The sequence below is a fragment of the Gorilla gorilla genome, chromosome 4 (genome assembly GCF_029281585.2).
Source record: "Gorilla gorilla gorilla isolate KB3781 chromosome 4, NHGRI_mGorGor1-v2.1_pri, whole genome shotgun sequence".
NCBI lineage: Eukaryota > Metazoa > Chordata > Mammalia > Primates > Hominidae > Gorilla > Gorilla gorilla.
In genome coordinates, this window is record NC_073228.2 from 52,964,442 (window position 1) to 52,985,547 (window position 21,106).

The 21,106-nt window shown below is 43.4% G+C and overlaps 1 protein-coding gene across 39 annotated transcripts in view; it reads right to left on the reverse strand.

Annotated features, from left to right (window-relative positions):
* CDK12 (cyclin dependent kinase 12) overlaps positions 1–21,106 on the reverse strand; it is a 105,715-nt gene that overhangs the window by 53,427 nt on the left and 31,182 nt on the right. For all 39 annotated transcript variants that reach the window (XM_055388178.2, XM_063706449.1, XM_063706450.1 and 36 more), the window contains exons 4-8: positions 20,895–21,034; positions 19,106–19,276; positions 12,681–12,870; positions 4,328–4,384; positions 2,462–2,563 (exon numbers count right to left, since the gene is read on the reverse strand). In XM_055388178.2, coding sequence (XP_055244153.2) covers positions 2,462–2,563; positions 4,328–4,384; positions 12,681–12,870; positions 19,106–19,276; positions 20,895–21,034 — 660 coding nt within the window. The remainder of the gene's footprint in view (positions 1–2,461; positions 2,564–4,327; positions 4,385–12,680; positions 12,871–19,105; positions 19,277–20,894; positions 21,035–21,106) is intronic.

Consider the following 21,106-nt stretch of genomic DNA (forward strand, 5'->3'; position numbering starts at 1 on the left):
TCCCAACTCTATAAAAAGAAAAAAAAAGTAAAATTTAATTCTGTTTTCAACATTAACTGCCACATCAAGTTCTAAGTGCAATGTTGTCGTCACAGCGGGTAAAATCAGAGACATTTAAAAAAGAAAAGAAGAAAAAAAAAAACCACTAGGTTTTCAGACTCCTGACATAATTTGCTGTACTAGTCTTTCTAGTTTCTCCTCTTGATTCTGATTTGCACACTGAACTGTCATACCAATTCTCTATAAAAAATCCCATAAAAATATCTTCAGAGAGACTACCATGAATCACCAAAGTAGTAAGTTCACATCAAAACTCAAACAAAATCTTAATTCAATGAGCCACTGGGCTTTGAAGAATGTCTAACTTTCTGTAGTTTTAATTTCCAATTGTGTTTTTCTGTTTTCTTTTCTTTTGGTTTCCAGTCCTTTGGTGGGAAGACATCTTCATTATGTAATCAACACTTTGCTACTGCTCTGAGGTGGCAGGCTGCACAGACTGAAATAATAGTACCGAACAGAGCTATGAACTTTCCTCATGCATCTTAATGGGGCGTTAACTTTAGAGCCTAGTTGTGACAATTCAAATGCTAATACTGTTAAAGCAAATTGTCCAGAACAAAAACACACCCAGCTTGAGTCAAAAAAATTTAACTAAAGCTTTATTTTATTTGGGTAGGCTACCACAGAAATTATGCTCTTTCTCCATCATTCTGTTGAATTTTAAAATAAAACCCCTGTAGTGCTCCTCTTAAAGACTGACATTAATAGAAGAAGGAAAAGAATGGAAAGAAGTGATGTGCTCCACTGGGAAGTATATATGTCAGAATTGTAAAGTATAAAGGTCAAGGACAGTGTGATACTGGGCATAAATCATACAACATAAGATACAATTAACAAACATGGCCAATTTAAAACATCCATGCCCCAACACACAAACTGTAGTTTCTAAATATCATTTTCCAGTAAAAGGAACTAAGACTCCTTAGAGAAATGGATGATTCCAGGTTTGGGGCAGGAAATGAACAGGACAAGCTTGGAACCAAAAACAAGATGTTTTCTACTGTAACACTACTATGGTGTGTCAAAAGGACTCAAAATATAACCTGAATAAGCTCCCACTGGCCAAAGGCTGGACAGTTTGAACAAGAATAAGGATAATAACCACAATGGATTAAAATACATGAAATAAGTTTAAATCCACGAATTCATAATAAAACCAAAAAACAAAAACATTTTTCATTGGTCATCTTTGAAGGATACTAGGAAACTACTTCATTATTTTGAAAACCGTTATATAAAATGAAAGAATTAACTTTTATCCTACCTTTTCTATATTATTTAGACCTGAGTTCAGCCAAACAGATGGGAGGATATCTTTATATAAGTATTCCAATAAGAAATGATATAATTAGAATGTGACCATCATAAAATAAACACAAATTAATTAACAGATGTGGGCAATGGCCAAGTAACTGTTAACATCCCAAAAAAAGACAATTACATATTATGTAAAGTGGTATGTGTGTATAAATCTGCTCATTTAGAACTGCCCTAATAAGGCCATAATAAAAAGCTGACTAGTTTGTACTGGATTGTTTTGTTTTGTTGTTTCAAAATTCTCCACAGACAACATACTCATTTACTGCTTGTACTCTCTGGGCAGAGGCTCCCACTGCTCCCCACCTTCCAACTCTGATGTACCACTTATTATATAACTTTTGTTAGAAGTATTCAAAACCAACTGTAAAGTAGTTTCAGGGTCTACTACCCTGACCCTGGGTGGGTGGTTAGGAATCAACTTTTAATCCATTTACAATTTGCTATAAGTAAAAAAGATAAGCTGGGTATGGCAACATACGCCTGTAGTCACAGCTGTTCAGGAGGCTGAGGCAGGAGGATTGCTTGAGCCCAGGAGTTCAAGGATATAGCGTGCTATGATCATACTTATGAACAGCCACTGGACTCCAGAATGGGCAACATAGAAAGACTCCATCTCAAACAACAAAAAGATAAAAAATCATGCTAAAAAATACATATATATCATCACAAGGATACAATCTGCGAAATCCAGACTATAAAAGGCTGGATAGGGCAAGTGAAATAGTTTCTTCTAATGAAATTATAAGGAAACAAAATAAATCAAAATTAGGTAACACAGAAGGGGAATGTAAAATTAAAAGATTTGATGTAATCAATTGCAAGCTATGAACCTTACTTGGATATCTTATTTGGATCTCAATTCAAACAAAGTTTAAACAAAAAAAAGAAGAAATCTGTTTTTTAAAAAAAGGGTCTCTGACATTAAGAAATATTCAACAGATTTCCTGGAAATCTGGCCAAAAGTTTATCGCCATCCTTCTGAACTTAAGAAGAGCTCTAAAAAGCCAATGTACAGAGAAAACAAAGTACAAGTCAACAGTATGTAAGTTACAGACAAAAGAAAAAGTTAACAGAACCTTACCCACAGCTCCAAACATCTATGGCTGGTGTGTAACGTTCCTCTCCTAGCAGGAGTTCTGGAGGTCGGTACCACAAAGTAATGACTTTGTTTGTGTAAGGGCGACTGAAATATAAAAAACAACCATGACATAAACTTACAGTGGCTTCTGATGAAAAATATTCACATAACTAAATGAAAATAGAAATAGGTGCCAAATGAAGATGAGACTGAAAAACAAATCCAGAGCAACCTAACATTCCAAAAGCAAACTGCTCAGAAGTAGGAGATGAAGAAATAACTTCCATGCCTGGCGTGGTGGCTCATGCCTGTAATACCAGCACTTTGGGAGGCCTAAAGGGGAGAATCATTTGAGGCCAGTCCAAGACCAGCCTGGTCAACATAGCAAGATCTCATCTCTATTTTTTTTTTTTTTTTTTTTGAGACGGAGTCTTGCTCTGTCCCTCAGGCTGGAGTGCAGTGGCGCCATCTTGGCTCATTGCAAGCTCCACCTCCCAGGTTCATGCCATTCTCCTGCCTCAGCCTCCCAAGTAGCTGGGACTACAGGCGCCCGCCACCACGCTCCACTAATTTTTTGTATTTTTAGTAGAGACAGAGTTTCACCGTGTTAGCCAGAATGGTCTTGATCTCCTGACCTCATGATCCACCCACCTTGGTCTCCCAAAGTGCTGGGATTACAGGCGTGAGCCACCGCGCCTGGCCTATTAAAAAGAAAAAAGGCCAGGCACGGTGGCTCACGCCCATAATCCCAGCACTTTGGGAGGCCAAGCCAGGCAGATCACCTAAGGTCGAGAGTTCGAGACCAGTGTGACCAACATGGAGAAACCCCATCTCCACTAAAAATACAAAATTAGCCGGGCATGGCAGCACATGCCTGTAATCCCAGCTAGTCAGGAGGCTGAGGCAGGGGAATCGCTTGAACCCGGGAGGCAGAGGTTTCAGTGAGCCAAGATTGTGCCATTGCACTCCAGCCTGGGCAACAAGAACAAATCTCCAGGAAAAAAAAAAAAAAAAGGAAGAGAAGAGAAGAGAGAAAAAAATAACTTCCATTCTAATTTATTTATTCCAGCCAAGGGACGATTCAAGAATTTAGATAAAATTTGCTGCCTAAAATGTAAGTGATAACGCTTTCAGATAATTAGGAAACTCTGACAGTTGTTGCAACTTGCAGAATACTAGAACATCTAGGAATAAAAAAGATTCTTGGCCAGACGCAGTGGTGGCTCACGCCTGTAATCCTAGCACTCTGAGAAGCTGAGGCAGATGAATCACGAGGTCAGGAGTTTGAGACCAGCCTGGCCAACATGGTGAAACCCCGTCTCTACTAAAAATACAAAAAATTAGCTGGGCGTAGTGGCGGCCACCTGTAATACCAGCTACTCGGGAGGCTGAGGCAGGAGAATTTCTTTAACCCAAGAGGCAGAGGTTGCAGTGAGCCGAGATCACGCCACTGCACTCCAGCCCAGGTGACAGAGTGAGACTCCGTCTTCAAAAGAAAAAAAAAAAAAAACAGAGAGAGAGAGATTCTTGCCCAGGTGCGGTGGCTCATGTCTGTAATCCCGGCACTTTGGGAGGCTGAGGCAGGTAGACAGCTTGAGCCCAGGAGTTCAAGACTAACCTAGGCAACATAGCAAAACCCCGTCTCTACTAAAAATACAAAAATTAGCCAGGTGTGATGGCACCCACCTGTGGTTCCAGCTACTTGTGAGACTAAGGTGGGAGAATCACCTGAGCCCACAGAGGTTGAGGCTGCAGCGAGCCGAGATCAAGCCACGCACTCCAGCCTGAGCAACAGAATAAGACCCTGCCTCAAAAAAACAAAACAAAACAAACCTTATTTCCCACATGTAATTTTAATTAATGCCTTACCTCTCTTCAGAGTTATAGAGCCGAGCAAGTCCAAAATCTGCTAGTTTGATTTGCCCACTGTAAAACAAAAAACAATTATTTTCATAAGCAATAGCAGTGGCCTCCAAAACACACCTGAAAAGTCATGCGCCAAGTTAGGGGTAAAGGAATTACAAAAATAAATTTTAACTTCTGCTCTCTTTGTTCTACTCTTTTCTCTTTCTTTTTAAAAAATTTTATACAATACCCAGTTCATGACTACTTCTACTCTTAACACTCAATCCCCCTAATTAAACCTTTTTTGACTACTTCAATTATAACGCCTTATGCTTTAAAAAAAAAAAAAAACAACTATTATTACGTTTTCTGAATTTGACTCCTTAGCTAAATTTATTCCATGGTAAACAACAGTACCTAGAACGTGCTAGATTAAATACTTATTGTTGGGAAAAAAAAGAAATGAGCTGTTCTAGATTGAGAAAGATTTAAGAGGGCCAACAGTCTGGGCATGGTGGCTCACACCTGTAGTCCCAGAACTTTAGGAAGCCACTGCACTCCAGCCTGGGCAACAGAGCAAGACCCTATCTCTGAAAAAACAAGCAAAGAAACCCAGTTTCCTGGGCCCCATTCTTAGAGATGCTGACTCAGTAGAACATGGCTTATGAATCTGCATTTCTAACAGGCCCATATGTGATGCCAATGCAGCTGGCCTGAGAATCAGGCTTTGAGAATCACTTCTAGGAGATCCCAACCATGTTTCACTCTGCTAATTTTTTTTTTTTTTTGAGACAGAGTCTCACTCTATTACCTAGGCTGGAGTGCAATGGTGTAACCCTGGCTCACTGCAGCCTTGATGATCTCCCAGGTTCAAGTGATTCTCCAGCCTCAGCCTCCCGAGTAGCTGGGACTATAGGTGTGCACCAATATGTCCCGCTAATTATTTTATTTTTTGTAGAGACAGAGTTCCCCTATGTTGCCTAGGCTGGTCTTAAATTCCTGTGCTCAAGTGATCCTCCCTCCTCAGCCTCCCAAAGGGCTGGGAGTATAGGCATGGGCCACCATGACTGGCCTCTGCTCAGTATTCTATCCTTGACAGTGATATAAAGGAATTTTTTTTTAAGTTCCAGGGTACATGAGGTTTGTTACATAGGTAAATGTGTGCCATGGTGGTTTGCTGCACCTATTGACCCAGCACCTAAGTATTAAGCCCAGCAAGCATTAGCTATTTTTCCTGATGCTCTCTCTCCTCCTGCATGAAGGAATATTTTTGAAAACTGCAAGACAAGATGTTGGGAATCTATTTAAAAACTATTTATTTATTGGAGGGGGTGGGCAATGCAAAAAAACCCAACAACTACTTATTGACTGCTTTGGATTAATGATATTTATCTAAATTCATGTAACCTGTTTAGTCATATTTACAGCCTTGCTACTTCTTGGGACATGAAAAGCCAGCTCACTCTCTTATAGGAAGCTGGTGTAGGTGTCTAATAGTTCAGATCAGGCAAAAAAGTGAGATACAGATTGCGCATCCAAATCCAAAAATGTGAAATCCAAAATTTTTCAGAACCTTTTCCTCCCCCTCTGTCTGAAGCGAAATCTGAAACTTTTTGAGTGCCAACATGACACTCAAAAGAAATGCTCACTGGAACATTTCAGATTTTGGATGTTCAGAACCAGTAAATATAATGTAAATATTCCAAAATCTAAAAAAAATCTGAAATCCAAAAGAATTCTCATCTCAAGCACAGGGGATACTCAACATGTAGTACAGAAAAGAGGCCAAGAGGTGCTCCCCAAAATATGGACATGTGACAATATTAAAACAAGGTAACTACTAGCAACAAACTTCTACATTAAATCAATGCTTATTCCTAGTGAAGTTAAAGGTACCTTATCCACTTGCCCCAAACACCATTACATTAAGTTCAATTTATAAGCAAATTGTGAGAAAAGCAACAAGAAATAGTTAACTTATATTAAGACAAAGATGATTCCTCAAATTACTTGGCAACCTTACTCTGAAAGCCTGAAATGATGTAAGATTCAAGGCACACAGTAGGACTGAAAGTCAAAATGGAAATGGATATATAGTTACAGAAATCAGTGTAGACCTGAATATCACCAGCATCTAACGTATTTCCTGCCTGGCTCATACTAGGTACTAAATAAATGTTTATTAAACAAATTTAGTCTGCTACAGAACCTGCTGATAGCACTTTTTTTTTTTCTTTAAGACTGAGCTTCACTCTTGTTGCCGAGGCTGGAGTGCGACAGCGCTATCTCGGCTCACTACAACCTCTGCCTCCCGAGTAGCTGGGATTAGAGGCATGTGCCACCACGCCCGGCTAATTTTGTATTTTTAGTAGAAATGGGGTTTCTCCATGTTGGTCAGGCTGGTCTTGAACTCCCTACCTCAGGTGATCCGCCTGCCTCGGCCTCCCAAAGTGCTGGGATTACAGGCATGAGCCACCGCGCCCGGCCGCTGATAGCACTTTTACTGACTCCCACTTTTCCTTCCAACTAAACCATTAAGGTGACTCAGTATGAAGTGTGGAAGTACTTGTAACTTTTTGCAATATAAAATAGAACAGGCCAGGCGCAGTGGCTCACGCCTGTAGTCCCAACACTTTGGGAGACCGAGGCAGGCGGACCACTTAAGTCAGGAGTTTGAGACCAGCCTGGCCAACATGGTAAAACCCCGTCTCTACTAAAAATACAAAAATTAGCTGGGCGTGGCGGCAGACACCTGTAGTCCTAGCCACTTGGGAGGCTGAGGTGGGAGAATCGCTTGAACCTGGGAGGCGGAGGTTGCAGTGAGCTGAGATTGTGCCACTGCACTCCAGCCTGGGTGAAACAGAGACTCCATCTCAAAAAATAAAATATAAAATAAGTAAATAAACAAAATAAAATAAAATACAAAAGAAGTGTCATCATATTGTTTATGTCCTGTCTCAAAGGAATAAGGTGAATATAGAAATATCTGGAGAATCCTTTCTGAGACCATGGTTTAACATTTTTGCCTTTTGAGAAGACCTTCAAGTACACAGTGCCTCCACTCACTCCCAGTTCAGCCCTCTTTCACATAATACTTCCTTCCCTTGCCTGCCTGGACCCCTTGGTTAATTAACCAAACTATTGTCTTCCTGGTTGCCTTAGCTTGTGATATAGCTAATCCCTAAGTCCCTAATTCTGGATCATTAGAAAATCTGCCTTTTCTGCTCTACCTAGAGAGCTGAACACAAGTGTAAAGAATAAAAATGATATAATTGGCCAGGCGTGGTGGCTCGCGTCTGTAATCCTAGCACTTTAGGAGGCTGAGGTGGGTGGATCACTTGAGGTCAGAGGTTTGAGACCCAGCCTGGCCAACACGGTGAAACCCAGTCTCTACTAAAAATACAAAAATTAGCCAGGCGTGGTGGCATGCGCCTGTATTCCCAACTACTCGGAAGGCTGAGGCAGGAGAAGGGCTTGAACCGGGAGGTAGAGGTTGCAGTGAGCCGAGATAGCGCCACTACATTCCAGCCTGGTGACAGAGTGAGACTCTATCTCAAAAAAAAAAAAAAAAAAAAAAAAAAAAATCATATAATCATATTGTATGGTGTCACTGCAAAATGTGTGATTTCCTCTCTCTGTTAATTCCTGAATGCTGCTGGTTAGTCCTTTTACTTGTCTGTAATCAGCAACTTCCATTCAGCATGGCTGTCATTACAGACCTCTGGCATTCTCCTTAATGCTCTAATCCATCCCCTACCCTCTTACACTTACTTAGTAAATGACCTTTTTCAGTGAAAAAATTAAAGTCATTAGGTGAGAGGTCCTTAACATCCTACCTTTTACCAGTAAACTTACTTCCATCTATAATTTTACCTTCCTCTTTCCTTTCAATTACAGTCATCCCTTAGTATATCTACGCAATTGGTTCCAAGACTCCCACATATACCAAAATTCAAGCAAACTCAAGTCCTGCAGTACGCTTTATAGAACCTGCATATATGAAACACTGGTACTCCATATAAACAGGTTGCATATACTGCAAACACTGTTTTTTATTCGTCTTTGGTTGGATAAAATCTGTGTATAAGTGGACATGCCACAGTTCAAACCTGCGTTGTTCAATGGTCAATGGTACATAAAAAGCATGTCAATCTCTTTTCTTGACCAAGGATAATCAATCCCTCCACCTGTGGCCTTGATCCCATCTATTCTAGAAATATGCTCCTTTAAATTATTTTGGTTCTTTCCCAAATCTTTTTTTTTTTTTTTTTTTTTTTTGAGAGAGTCTCGCTCTGTCACCAGGCTGGAGTGCAGTGGCGCGATCTCAGCTCACTGCAACCTCCACCTCCCGCGTTCAAGTGATTCTCCTGCCTCAACCTCCTGAGTAGCTGGGACTACAGGCACGCACCTCCACACCCAGCTAATTTTTATATTTTTAGTAGAGACGGGGTTTCACCATGTTGGCCAGGATGGTCTCGATCTCTTGACCTCGTGATCTGCCTGCCTTGGCCTCCCAAAGTGCTGGGATTACAGGCGTGAGCCACTGCGCCTGGCCTTTTTTTTTTTTCTTTTTTTTTTTTGAGACGGAGTCTTGCTCTGTTGCCAGGCTGGAGTGCAGTGGCGCGATGTCAGCTCACTGCAACCTCTGTCTCCTGGGTTCAAGTGATTCCGCTGCCTCAGCCTCCCAAGTAGCTGGGATTACAGGCATGCGCCACCATGCCCAGCTAATTTTTTGTATTTTAGTAGAGACGGGGTTTCACCATGTTGGACAAGATGATCTTGAACGCCTGACCTCATGATCCGTCCGCCCCGGCCTCCCAAAGTGCCGGGATTACAGGTGTGAGCCACTGCGCCTGGCCCCCAAATCTTCAACTGCTCCCTTTCTATAGATTTTCTTTCTCCTTAGAGTTTTTTTTTTTTGTTTGTTTGTTTTTTTGAGACAGGGTCTTGTTCTGTCACCCAGGATGGAGTGCAGTGGTGGCAATCTCTGCTCACTGCAACCTCTGTGTTCCAGGTTCAAGCAATTCTCATGCCTTGGCCTCCCACGTGGCTGGGATTAGACGCGTGCACCACCAAGCTCAGCTAATTTTTGTACTTTTAGTAGAGACAGAATTTTACTATGTTGGCCAGGCTGGTCTCGAACTCCTAGCATCAAGTGACCTGCCCACTTCAGCCTCCCAAAGTGTTAGGATTACACATGTGAGCCACTACATTGGCCTCCCCTTAGCATTTAAATATATTCAAATCTCTGCCATCCTTAAAATTAAAAATTAAAGACACCCCCTACCAGTACCTTCCCATTAACTGTGCTACTCATCCCCTTACTCCACACTAATTATCACCACTGACCTTTTAATTTTCAGATTCTCTTATAATTTGCCTGCATCATCTGACATCAATCACCACTCCCTTCTTAAACTTGCCTATCTTGCATTCATATTTTCCTTATTTTCTTCCTATCTCTCTGACCATTTCTCTTGGGTTACATTTCTGACATCTTTTCTATGTTCTGTAACTACCAACTCTGTATTGGTAGTTTGGAATTCCCAAATGACCATATGCTATTAAATATCACTACCCTGGATATATAAAAGACACATTCAAAAGAGATTTGCCTGTTACTCCATCCATCCTACTCTTCCATCTTCCTTGTATTGACTAGTAGTGCCACCCATCTAGCTAGTTTTTCAAGTCAGAAACCTGTGAGTTATCTTACTTTCTCTAATTCATTATCCACCATACACTCACTCAACCAAAGTCTACAGATCTACCGAGTCCATCCCTACTAGTGGTGTCTGGGTTATTTCCAGCACTGACCATTTATTACGAAGTTCTTAGAGGGTCTCTCTGCCTCCAGTTTATCAGCATAAACTGATAATTTGGTGACCTTTCCAAAACAGAAGATTGACTGTGTCTCTCTTCTATATAAAATGATTTGGTCTCATTTGGAATCCAACTCTGCTCTTCTCTCTCTCTTGCCACCTGTTCGCTCTCTTCCTTGCCCAGCTGACGACCCTTCACCATTTTCTCCAGGCCATCTCACCCAGAGGTCTGAGTAGACAGAGCTAAATGGGTACGGGAAGAGGCTGGATGGATCAGGCTAGACCACAGGATTCCTGTATCCTGCTTAGCAACCTGACGAGGAAATTCAATTTAGTCTGGAACCTCATCAGCTTTCTGACTCTGGAAGGTCAGGAACCAAAAGAGGCCTTACCCACCAGAGAGGACACCAAACGGAGCTGCAATTATTCCCTGCTTTGAGACATCTCCTCATGGAGGAGTAAAGGGAATAGCAGAAAGTATATTATACTATAGGCCAGAAAGTTGCAAGCTAATAGCTATTAAGTTCTTAATGCATTATTTACCATAGATGTAGAGTCACCCACTTCCAACTTTACTGGGAATTATGAGTCAGAGAAAGCAACATAAAGAAATACTCTTTTGACCAGGCGCAGTGGCTCACGCCTGTAATACCAGCACTTTGGGAGGCCAAGAGGGGCAGATCACTTGAGGTCAGGAGTTCGAGACCAGCCTGGTCAATATGGTGAAATCCCGTCTCTACTAAAAATAGAAAAATTAGCTGGGCGTGGTGGTGGGCACCTGTAATCCCAGCTACTTGGGAGGCTGAGGCAGGAGCATCGCTTGAACCCAGGAGTTGGAGGTTGCAGTGAAATCCTGCCATTGCACTCCAGCCTGGGCGACAGAGTGAGACTCAGTCTAAGATTATTTCTTTTTTTGAGATGGAGTCTTGCTCTGTCGCCTGGGCTGGAGTGTAGTGGATTGATCTCTGCTCACTGTAACCTCTACCTCCTGGGTTCAAGTGATGCTGATCCCTGTCAAATACAGATAAAGTTTAAGTTCCTCAGTGGGGCATGCAAGATCCATAAATGGGCTCTATGTAACTATCCAGCTTCATCTCTTGGTCATTATGTGCTTCCCTCTTCTTGCTCTAGAAATACTGACCTGTTTACAGTTTTCCAGACATAACATGTTATTTTCATGTTTATGTACTTCTGTGCATGCAGCTGCTTCTGCCTAGAAATTTGACCACCCACTGTCAGTTTTTCAGATAAATTCGTATTCATCCCTCAAGGCTACATCTTTCCAGATACTCTCAAATTCAAAGTGAAAAAAAATTGAGCTTAATAAATGTTTACTGAATTGAGTAATTTATTTATTTCTCCTGCAAAAGTTTTGAGTTCCAGTGTTCAATCGTCGCATGTGAGCCTTTTACTGCTAAAACCAGGACAGTCCCAGGTAACCATGCAAGATTGGTTATTCTACACCATAAAGAGGGGAAATGTGTCATAATCTTTCCATGTTCCTATATAGATAATGTCTGTTAGATAAAACTGAACCGGCCAGGCGTGGTGGCTCACACCTGTAATCCCAGCACTTTGGGAGGCCGAGGTGGGCGGATCACGAGGTCAGGAGATAGAGACCATCCTGGCTAACACAGTGAAACCACATCTCTACTAAAAATACAAAAAAATTAGCTGGGCGTGGTGGCGGTCGCCTGTAGTCCCAGCTACTCGGGAAGCTGAGGCAGGAGAATGGCATGAACCTGGGAGGCAGAGCTTGCAGTAAGGCGAGATTGCGCCACTGCACTCCAGCCTGGGCAACAGAGTGAGACTCCGTTTCAAAAACAAACAAACAAACAAACAAACTAGTATGCCAGGTGCGGTGGCTCATGCCTGTAATCCCAGCAATTTGGGAGGGTGAGGTGGGTGGATCACGAGGTCAGGAGTTCAAGACCAGCCTGGCCAGTATAGTGAAACCCCATCTCTACTGAAAATACAAAAATTAGCAGAGCATGGTGCCGGGCGCCTATAATCCCAGCTACTTGGGAGACTGAGGCAGGAGAATCGCTTGAACCTGGGAGGTGGAGGTTGCAGTGAGACGAGATCACGCCACTGCACTCCAGCCTGGGCAAGAAGAGCGAAATTCCATCTTCAAAAAAAAAAAAAACAAAACAAAAAACCTAGTGTGCATAATACATCCGATATTACCAATGCAGTATAGGCAAATAAACAGAAAAGAAGAAAGCAAATGATAAAAACTTCTGACGAATTAACACCTGTTCATAACCAGATTCCTGTTTGTTTACGCTATTAAAACCTAGGAGTAAGTACTAGGCAGAAAAGGCCAATCACCAACTGCACATCAATGTTTACTCAGAAAGCTGGTAACTGAGAAAAGGCTCAAGAACAGCTAAAGGAGCAGGTATGTTTCTCCCACACTGAACGTAGGGAATATCACTAAATAGTGTGTGAATACTGCACTATTAGGTCTAATTATAATACCAATTAAGCATTTGAAACTAAAAAGGTCAGAGGAGAAGAGGAAAGTGCTTAATCTTATTTGGTTACTATGTTACCTGTTATTCAGCAAAATGTTAGAACACTTAATATCCCGATGCAGGAAATTCTTTTTGTGACAGTAATCCAATCCTTCCATTAGCTGTTTCATGAACGACTTGATATGGTCCTCAGAAAAGTGCACCAAACCAGATTCTAGCAGTCCCATTAAGTCATGGTCCATATACTCAAATACAAGGTAAAAGGCACCTACATAAGACGAAAAAAAATTAAAAGCAAGAAAAAAAAAGAATGCTGAAATAACAATGCCTCAAGTCCTAATATAATTTTGGAGTTGACCACAGGTTCTCTAGAAAAAACCCTTGAATTTTACAGATGAAGAAACTGAAACAAAGAGTAGTTGAATAATTAGTCCTTCCTAATAATAAATAACAGAGCTAATATTTGAATTAATCTTCTGTGGCTGGGCGCAGTGGCTGATGCCTGTAATCCCAGCACTTTGGGAGGCCGAGGAGGGCGGGTCACTTGAGGTCAGGCGTTCGAGACCAACCTGTCCAACATGGTGAATGAAACCTCATCTCGACTAAAAAAAAAATACAAAAATTAGCTGGGCGTGGTGGCACGTGCCTGTAATCCCAGCTACTTGGGAGGCCGAGGTGGGAGAATCACTTGAACCCAGGAGCTGGAGGCTGCAGTGAGCTGAGATGGTGCCACTGCATTCCAACCTGGGCAACAAAGCAAGACTCCTTCTCAAAAAAAAAAAAAAAAAGGAATTAATCTTTCAATTCCTAGTCTAGTACTATATGGACTACTCACCTCTTCATGGGGGCAAGTGCCCTGATTAGGTTGCATTACTAGGCTTTTTTTTAAAGACAGACTCTCACTCTGCCACCCAGACTGGAGTGCAGTGGCACTATCTTGGCTCACTGCAACCTCCGCCTCCTGGGTTCAAGCCGTTCTCCTGCCTCAGCTTCCCAAGTAGCTGGGATTACAGGCATGTGCCACCACACCCGGCTAATTTTTGTATTTTGAGTAGAGACGAGATTTCACCATGTTGGTCAGGCTGGTCTCAAACTCCTGACCTCAGGTGATCCGCCTGCCTTAGCTTCCCAAAGTGTTGGGATTACAGGCGTCAGCCACCGCGCCCAGCCTTTTTCTTCTCTTTTTTTTTGAGACAGGGTCTCATTCTGTTGCCCAGGATGGAGTGCAGTGGCTGATCATGGCTCACTACAGCCTCAAACTCCTGGGCTCAAGCGAATCTTCCGCCTCAGCCTCTCATGTAGCTGGGAATACAGGCACAGGCCACCACACCCAGTTAATGTTTTTCATTTTTTGTAGAGACAGGGTCTTGCTGTGGTACCCAGGCTGGTCTCTTAACTCTTTGGCTCACGCAATCCTTCCACCCCAACATCCCAAAATGCTGAGGTCAGAGGCATAAGCCACTGTGCTCAGCCTGTCTTACTAGACTTTAATGATCTAAGTCAGTTAGCAAATTACAGAGCTTAGACCAGATCCAGCCTGCTGCTTGTTGCTGTAAATGAAGTTGTATTTGTAACACAATCATGCCCATTTGTTACATAAAATTGACGACTATTTTGTAAAGGTTTTTATACAAGTTAATGGGACTCAATACGCCAGGGACATCATAATAAATGTGTTATAAATTATTAGTGAAATTCATAGTACTGGTCAGGCATGGTGGCTCATGCCTGTAATTCCAGCACTTTGGGAGGCCAAGGCAGAAGGATTGCCTGAGGTCAGGAGTTCGAGACCAACCTGGCCAACATGGTGAAACCCCATCTCTACTAAAAAAAAATACAAAATTAGCCAGGCATGATAGCAGGCGCCTATAATTCCAGCTACACGGGAGGCTGAGGCAGGAGAATCGCTTGAACCCAGGAGGCAGAGGTCGCAGTGAGCTGAGACTGCACCATTGCACTTCAGCCTGGGCAAGAAGAGCAAAACTCCGTCTTGAGAAAAAAAAAAAAGAGGCTGGGCGCGGTAGTTCATGCCTGTAATCCCAGCACTTTGGGAGGCCAAGGCGGGCAGATCACTTGAGGTCAGGAGTTCGAGACAAGCCTGCCCAACATGGTGAAACCCTAACTCTGCTAAAAATACAAAAATTACCTGGACGTGGTGGCGTGCACCTGTAATTCCAGCTACTCAGGGAGGCTGAGGCATGACAATCACTTGAACCCAGGAGGCGGAGGTTGCAATGAGCCAAGACAGTGGCACTGCACTCCAGCCTGGGCGAAAAGAGCAAGACTCCGTCTCAAAAAAAAGAAAAAAAAAAGGAAGAAAGAAAAAAAAAGAAAATCATAGTATTGAAAATTGAGAGAAAAATGAATCAACAAATTTAGGGCTGTGTTCAGTGGCTCATGCCTGTAATCCCCACATTGTGAGGGGCTGAGGTGAGAGGATTGCCTGAGCTTTGGAAACCAGACTGGGCAAAATAGTGAGACACCATCTCCACAAAAAAATTTATAAATTAGCTAGGCATGATGGTGCTTGCCTGTATTCCTGGCTACTTGGGAGGCTGAGGCAAGAGAATCATTTGAGCCCAGGAGTTTGAGGCTACAATAAGCTGTGATTGCACCAATGTACTCTAGCCTGGGTGAGAAAGCAAGATTCTGTCTACAAAAAATTTAAAAAAGAGAAGGATGGCCGGGCGCGGCGGCTCACGCCTGTAATCCCAGCACTTTGGGAGGCCGAGGCGGGTGGATCACTTGAGGTCAGGAGTTTGAAACCAGCCTGGCCCACATGGTGAAACCCCATCTCTACTAAAAACACAAAACAGCTGGGCATGGTGGCGCACACTTGTAATCCCAGCTACTTGGGAGGTTGAGGCAGAAGAACTGCTTGAACCCAGGAGGTGGAAGCTGCAGTGAGTCGAGATCACACCACTGCACTCCAGCCTGGGTGACTGAGACGCCGTCTCAAAACAAAACAAAACAAAACAAAACAAAACAAAACAAAAAGACCAGGCTGGGCAACATAGCAAAATCCTCTTTCTACCAAAATTTCTAAAAATCAGCCAGAAATGGTGTTTAGTCCTAGCTACTTGGGAGGCTGAGTCAGGGGGATCACTTGAACCCAGGAGTTCAGTTACAGTGAGCTGTGATCATGTCACTGCACTCCAGCCTCGGTGAGAGAGCAAGACTCTGTCCCAAAAAAAAAGAAAGAAAGAGAGAAAGAGAGAGAGAAAGAGAGAGGGAGAGAAAGTAAATAAAACTGGTAACAGAGAAGACCCAAAATATAAGGAATATAATCCAAAATGACATTCGCTGGGTGCGGTGGCCCAAGTTCATAATCCCAGCACTTTAGGAGGCCAAGGCAAGCGGACTGCTTGAGCCCAGGAGTTAGAGACCAGCCTGGGCAACATAGAGAGATCCTGTTTCTACTAAAAATATAAAAAATCAGCTGGATGTGGTGGTGCATGCCTGTTGCCCCAGCTAATCAGGAGGCTGAGGCATGGAGGATTGCTTGAGCCTTGAGGTTGAGGATGTAATGAGCTATGACCACCGTTGTACTCCAGCCTGGGCAACACACTGAGACTGTCTCAAAAAATAAAAATTAAATTAAAATAATATATAAAATAATAATATCATACTTAACCTATCCAGATGACAATTTTTTTTTTTTTTTTGAGACAGAGTCTTGCTCTGTTGCCCAGGCTAAAGTGCAGTAACTCAATCTCGGCTCACTGCAATCTCTACCTCCCGGGTTCAAACAATTCTCCTGCCTCAGCCTTCCCAGTAGCCGGGATTAAAAGTGCCCAGCACCATGCCCAGCGAATTTTCACATTTTTAGTAGAGAGGGGTTTCACCATGTTGGCCAGGCTTGTCTCAAACTCCTGACTTCAAGTGATCTGCCTGCCTTGGCCTCCCAAAATGCTGGGATTATAGGCATAAGCAACCACACCTAGCCCAGATGACAATTTTTTAAAAAGATTGGCCGGGTACAGTGGCTCACACCTGTAATCCCAGCACTTTGGGAGGCCGAGGTGGGCGGATCAGCTGGGGACAGAAGTTTGAGACCAGCCCGGCCAAATGGCGAAACCCTGTCTCTGATAAAGATACAAAAATTAGCCGGCCGTGGTGGCGTGCGCCTGTTTAAACCCAGCTACTCCAAAGGCTGAGGCAGGAGAATCACTTGAACCCAGGAAGCGGAGGTTGCAGTGAGCCAAGATTGCATCACTGCACTTGAGCCTGGGCGACAGAGTGAGACTCCTTCTCAAAATTAAAAAAAAAAAAAAAAAAAAAAAGATATACTGAATGTTGGGGAGGATACACTGAGATGGACACCCACTGGACATACTAATTTTCTTAAAAGGAATCTGACATTAAATATGAAAATCCATTTGACCAAATAACTCTGTATCAAAAATGCTATACAATGAAAATAAATCATAATGCAAAGATTTATGCAGAAAGATACTCAAGGCATTGTTATTACGTTTTTTGGGGTTTTTTTTGAGACAGAGTTTTGCTCTTGTCACCCAGGCTGGAATGCAATGGCGTGATCTCAACTCACTGCAACCTCTGCCTACCAGGTTCAAGTGATTCTCCTGCCTCAGCCTCCCAAGTAGCTGAAGATTACAGGCGCTAGCCACCATGCCCAGCTAATTATTGTATTTTTAGTACAGATAGGGTTTCACCATCTTGGCCAGGCTGATCTCGAACTCCCGACCTCAGGTGATCAACCCAACTCGGCCTCCCAAAGTGCTGAGATTACAGGGGTGAGCCACTGCGCCTGGCCTATTATTTTTTTTTTAAACTGAAAATTGGCAACTAATTGCTCAACAGGGACTGGTAAATTTGGATTCACCTATGTTTATGCATAAACATTAAAATTTGTTAATGATATGAGAAATTGCTTATGACAAGTTATACAACACGAAATAACCTTTAATCTCAGCTTTGTTAAAATAAATACAGTAGATATGGCATAAAGTACTAAAAGCAGGGCTGAGTGTGGTGGCTCACCCTTGTCATCCCAGCTCTTTGGCAGGCTGAGGTGGATGACTGCCTGAGGTCAGGAGTTCGAAACCAGCCTGGCCAACATGGTGAAACCCAGTCTCTACTAAAATTATAAAAATTAGCCGGGAGTGGTGGCACATGCCTGTAATCCCAGCTACCCGGGAGGCTGAGGCAGGAGAATTGCTTGAACCTGGGAGGTGGAGGTTGCAGTAAGCCAAGATCGAGCCAATGCACTCCAGCCTGGGTGAGAGAGTGAGACTCTGTCTCAAAACAAAAACAAAAAGAACTAAAAGCAAATATACCAAAATGTATTAATACTTCAGTGGTTTTCCATGGATAGTAGTATATTGGGAGGAAGTGGGAGATAAATTACTACCGTCTTTTTTTTTTTTTTTTTTTTTGAGGCGGAGTCTCGCTCTATTGCCCAGGCTGGAGTGCAGTGGCGTGATCTCAGCTCACTGCAAGCTCCGCCTCCCAGGTTCACACCATTCTCCTGCCTCAGCCTCCTGAGTAGCTGGGACTACAGGCGCCTGCCACCATGCCCGGCTAATTTTTTTTGCATTTTTTTAGTAGAGTCGGGGTTTTGCCGTGTTAGCCAGGATGGTCTTGATCTCCTGACCTTGTGATCTGCCCACCTCGGCCTCCCAAAGTGCCAGGATTACAGGCGTGAGCCACTGCGCCCGGCCACTACCATCTTCTTTTTCTTCTTCTTCTATATTTTCAGTTTTTCCACCAAAGGCATACATGCATCATATCCATTCATTCACTTATTATTTTATAAAAAACAAACAAACAAACAAACAAACAAAAACAAACACATGAGGCCAGTCATGGTAGCTCACTCCTGTAATCCCAGCACTTCGAGGGGCCGAGGTGGGCGGATGACTTGAGGTCAGGAGTGTGAGATCAGCTCGACGAACATAGCGAAACCTCCTCTCCACTAAATATACAAAAATAAGCCCGGAATGATGGCGCACGCCTGAAATCCCAGCTACTTGGGGGCTGAGGCACAAGAATCACTTAAACCCGAGAGGCAGAGGCTGCAGTGAGCCGACATCGCAGGACTGCAATCCAGCCTGGGCGACAGTGCGAGACTGTCTCAAAATAAATAGATAAATAAGAAAGAAAGGGCCAGGCGCGGTGGCTCATGCCTGTAATCCCAGCACTTTGGGAGGCCCAGGCGGGCGGATCACGAGGTCAGGAGATCGAGACCATCCTGGCTAACACGGTGAAACCCCGCCTCTACTAAAAAAATACAAAAAATTAGCTGGGTGTGGTGGCAGGTGCCTGTAGTCCCAGCTGCTCGGGACACTGAGGCAGGAGAATGGCATGAACCCGGGAGGTGGAGCTTGCAGTGACGTGAAATCGCGCCACTGCAGTTCAGCCTGGGCAACAGAGCGAGACTCCGTCTCAAAAAAAAAAAAAAAAAAAAGAAAGAAAGAAAAAAAAAGAAAGGCAAAGATTAGACCAGTCTACCCTGTAAAAATGTGATTCTTTGCTAGTACCTTTGTCCTTCTTGAAATCCAGTGCATCTTGTTTATCTGTGACAATTTCCTTCATGTTAACAACACTTCGGTGGATTAACTGACGAAGGATTTTGATTTCACGAATGGCTGTGATTGGGAAGCCCTCTTTCTCATTGTCTAGTCTCACCTTCTTCAGAGCCACTAGTTCTCCTGCCAAAACAAATGTAAACTGTTATTATCAATGAGCATTTTTGGCCACTATTGTGAACCAGCAATATATGCCCTTGCTCTGGAAGACAAACTTAGTGCTTACTTTAATGCTTACACGAGATACTTATACACCTTTAAAAAGTAAACTCTAGGCCAGGCGCACTGGCTCACACCTGTAATCCCAACACTTTGGGAGGCCAAGGCCTGCGGATCACCTGAGGTTAGGAATTCAAGACCAGCCTAGCCAACGTGGTGAAACCCCGTCTCTACTAAAATACAAAAATTAGCTGGGCGTGGTGGTGGATGCCTGTAATCCCAGCTACTCAGGAGGCTGAGACAGGAGAATTGCTTGAACCCGGGAGGCAGAGGTTGCGGTGAGCGGAGGTTGCAGTGAGCTGAGATCGCATCGTTGCACTCCACCCTGGGTGACAGAGTGAGACTCCTTCTCAATAAAAAAACAAAAAAGGAAATTCTATATTCCCTTTCCTGGCTTTAATTTTTTTCTTAAGACTTGAATTTTTTGTTTTTGAGATGGAGTCTTGCTCTGTCACCCAGACTGCAGTGCACTGGCGCGATCTCCGCTCACTGCAACCTCCGCCTACTAGGTTCAAGTGATTCTCCTGCCTCCGCCTCCTGAGTAGCTGGGACTACAGGTGCGTGGCACCACGCCTGGCTCATTTTTTATATTTTTAGTATAAACGGGGTTTCACCATGTTAGCCAGGATGGTCTCAATCTCCTGACCTCGTGATCTGCCCACCTGGCTTCCCAAAGTGCTGAAATTACAGGCATGACTCACCAAACCCAGCTGGAGAGTTTTAAAAGTTATAATTATAGTATTCTTTTGGAAACCTTTGATCTACTCAATAACTTTTGGAGACAAAACTACAACTAAAAATTTGGCCAGGCGTGGCTCACGCCTGTAATCCCAGCACTTTGGGAGGCTGAGGTGGGTGGCTATTTCAGGTTAGGAGTTCGAGACCAGCCTGGAGTTCAAGACTGCCTGGCCAACATGGTAAAACCCCATCTCTACTAAAAATACAGAAATTAGCTGGGCGTGGTGGTGCATGCCTGTAACCCCAGCTACTCGGGAGGCTGATGCAGAGGCATCGCTTGAACCCAGGAGGCAGAGCCTGCAGTGAGCAGAGACTGATCCACTCACTGCACTCCAGCCTGGATGACAGCGCAAGACCCCGTCTCAAAAAATAAAAATAAAAACGGGCCCGGCGCCGTGGCTCACATCTATAATCCCAGCACTTTGGGAGGCCGAGGTAGGCAGATTGCTTGAGGTCAGGAGTTCAAGACCAGCCTGGACGACATAGTGGAACCCTGTTTCTACTAAAAAAAAAAAACAAAAATTAGTCGAGTGTGGTTGCGCACGGTCTGTAATCCCAGTTACTCGGGAGGCTGAGGCAGGAGAATGGTGTGAACCCAGGAGGCGGAGCTTGCAGTGAGTCGAGATCGCACCACTGAACTCCAGCCTGGGGAGCAAGACTCCATCTCAAAAAACAAACAAACAAACAAAACACCTCAGAATTTACTTTTGCTAAATCCACTTAAGATATTAGTATTGCTAAATTGTTAACATTCTGACACCTAAAATTTTGCGGCAATATTTACCTGTGTCTTTGTCCTTGGCTTTATATACTTGGCCATAGGTTCCTTCTCCAATAATCCCAATAATGTCAAACTTGTCCACACAGCGTTTCCCCCAGTCGCTTTCCGTTTGTCTTCTTTCTCCATAACGAGGACAACAAATTCTAAAAAGTAAAACCAACAAAATAGTTATTTAAGAAAATGAAGGCCGGGCGCGGTGGCTCATGCCTGTAATC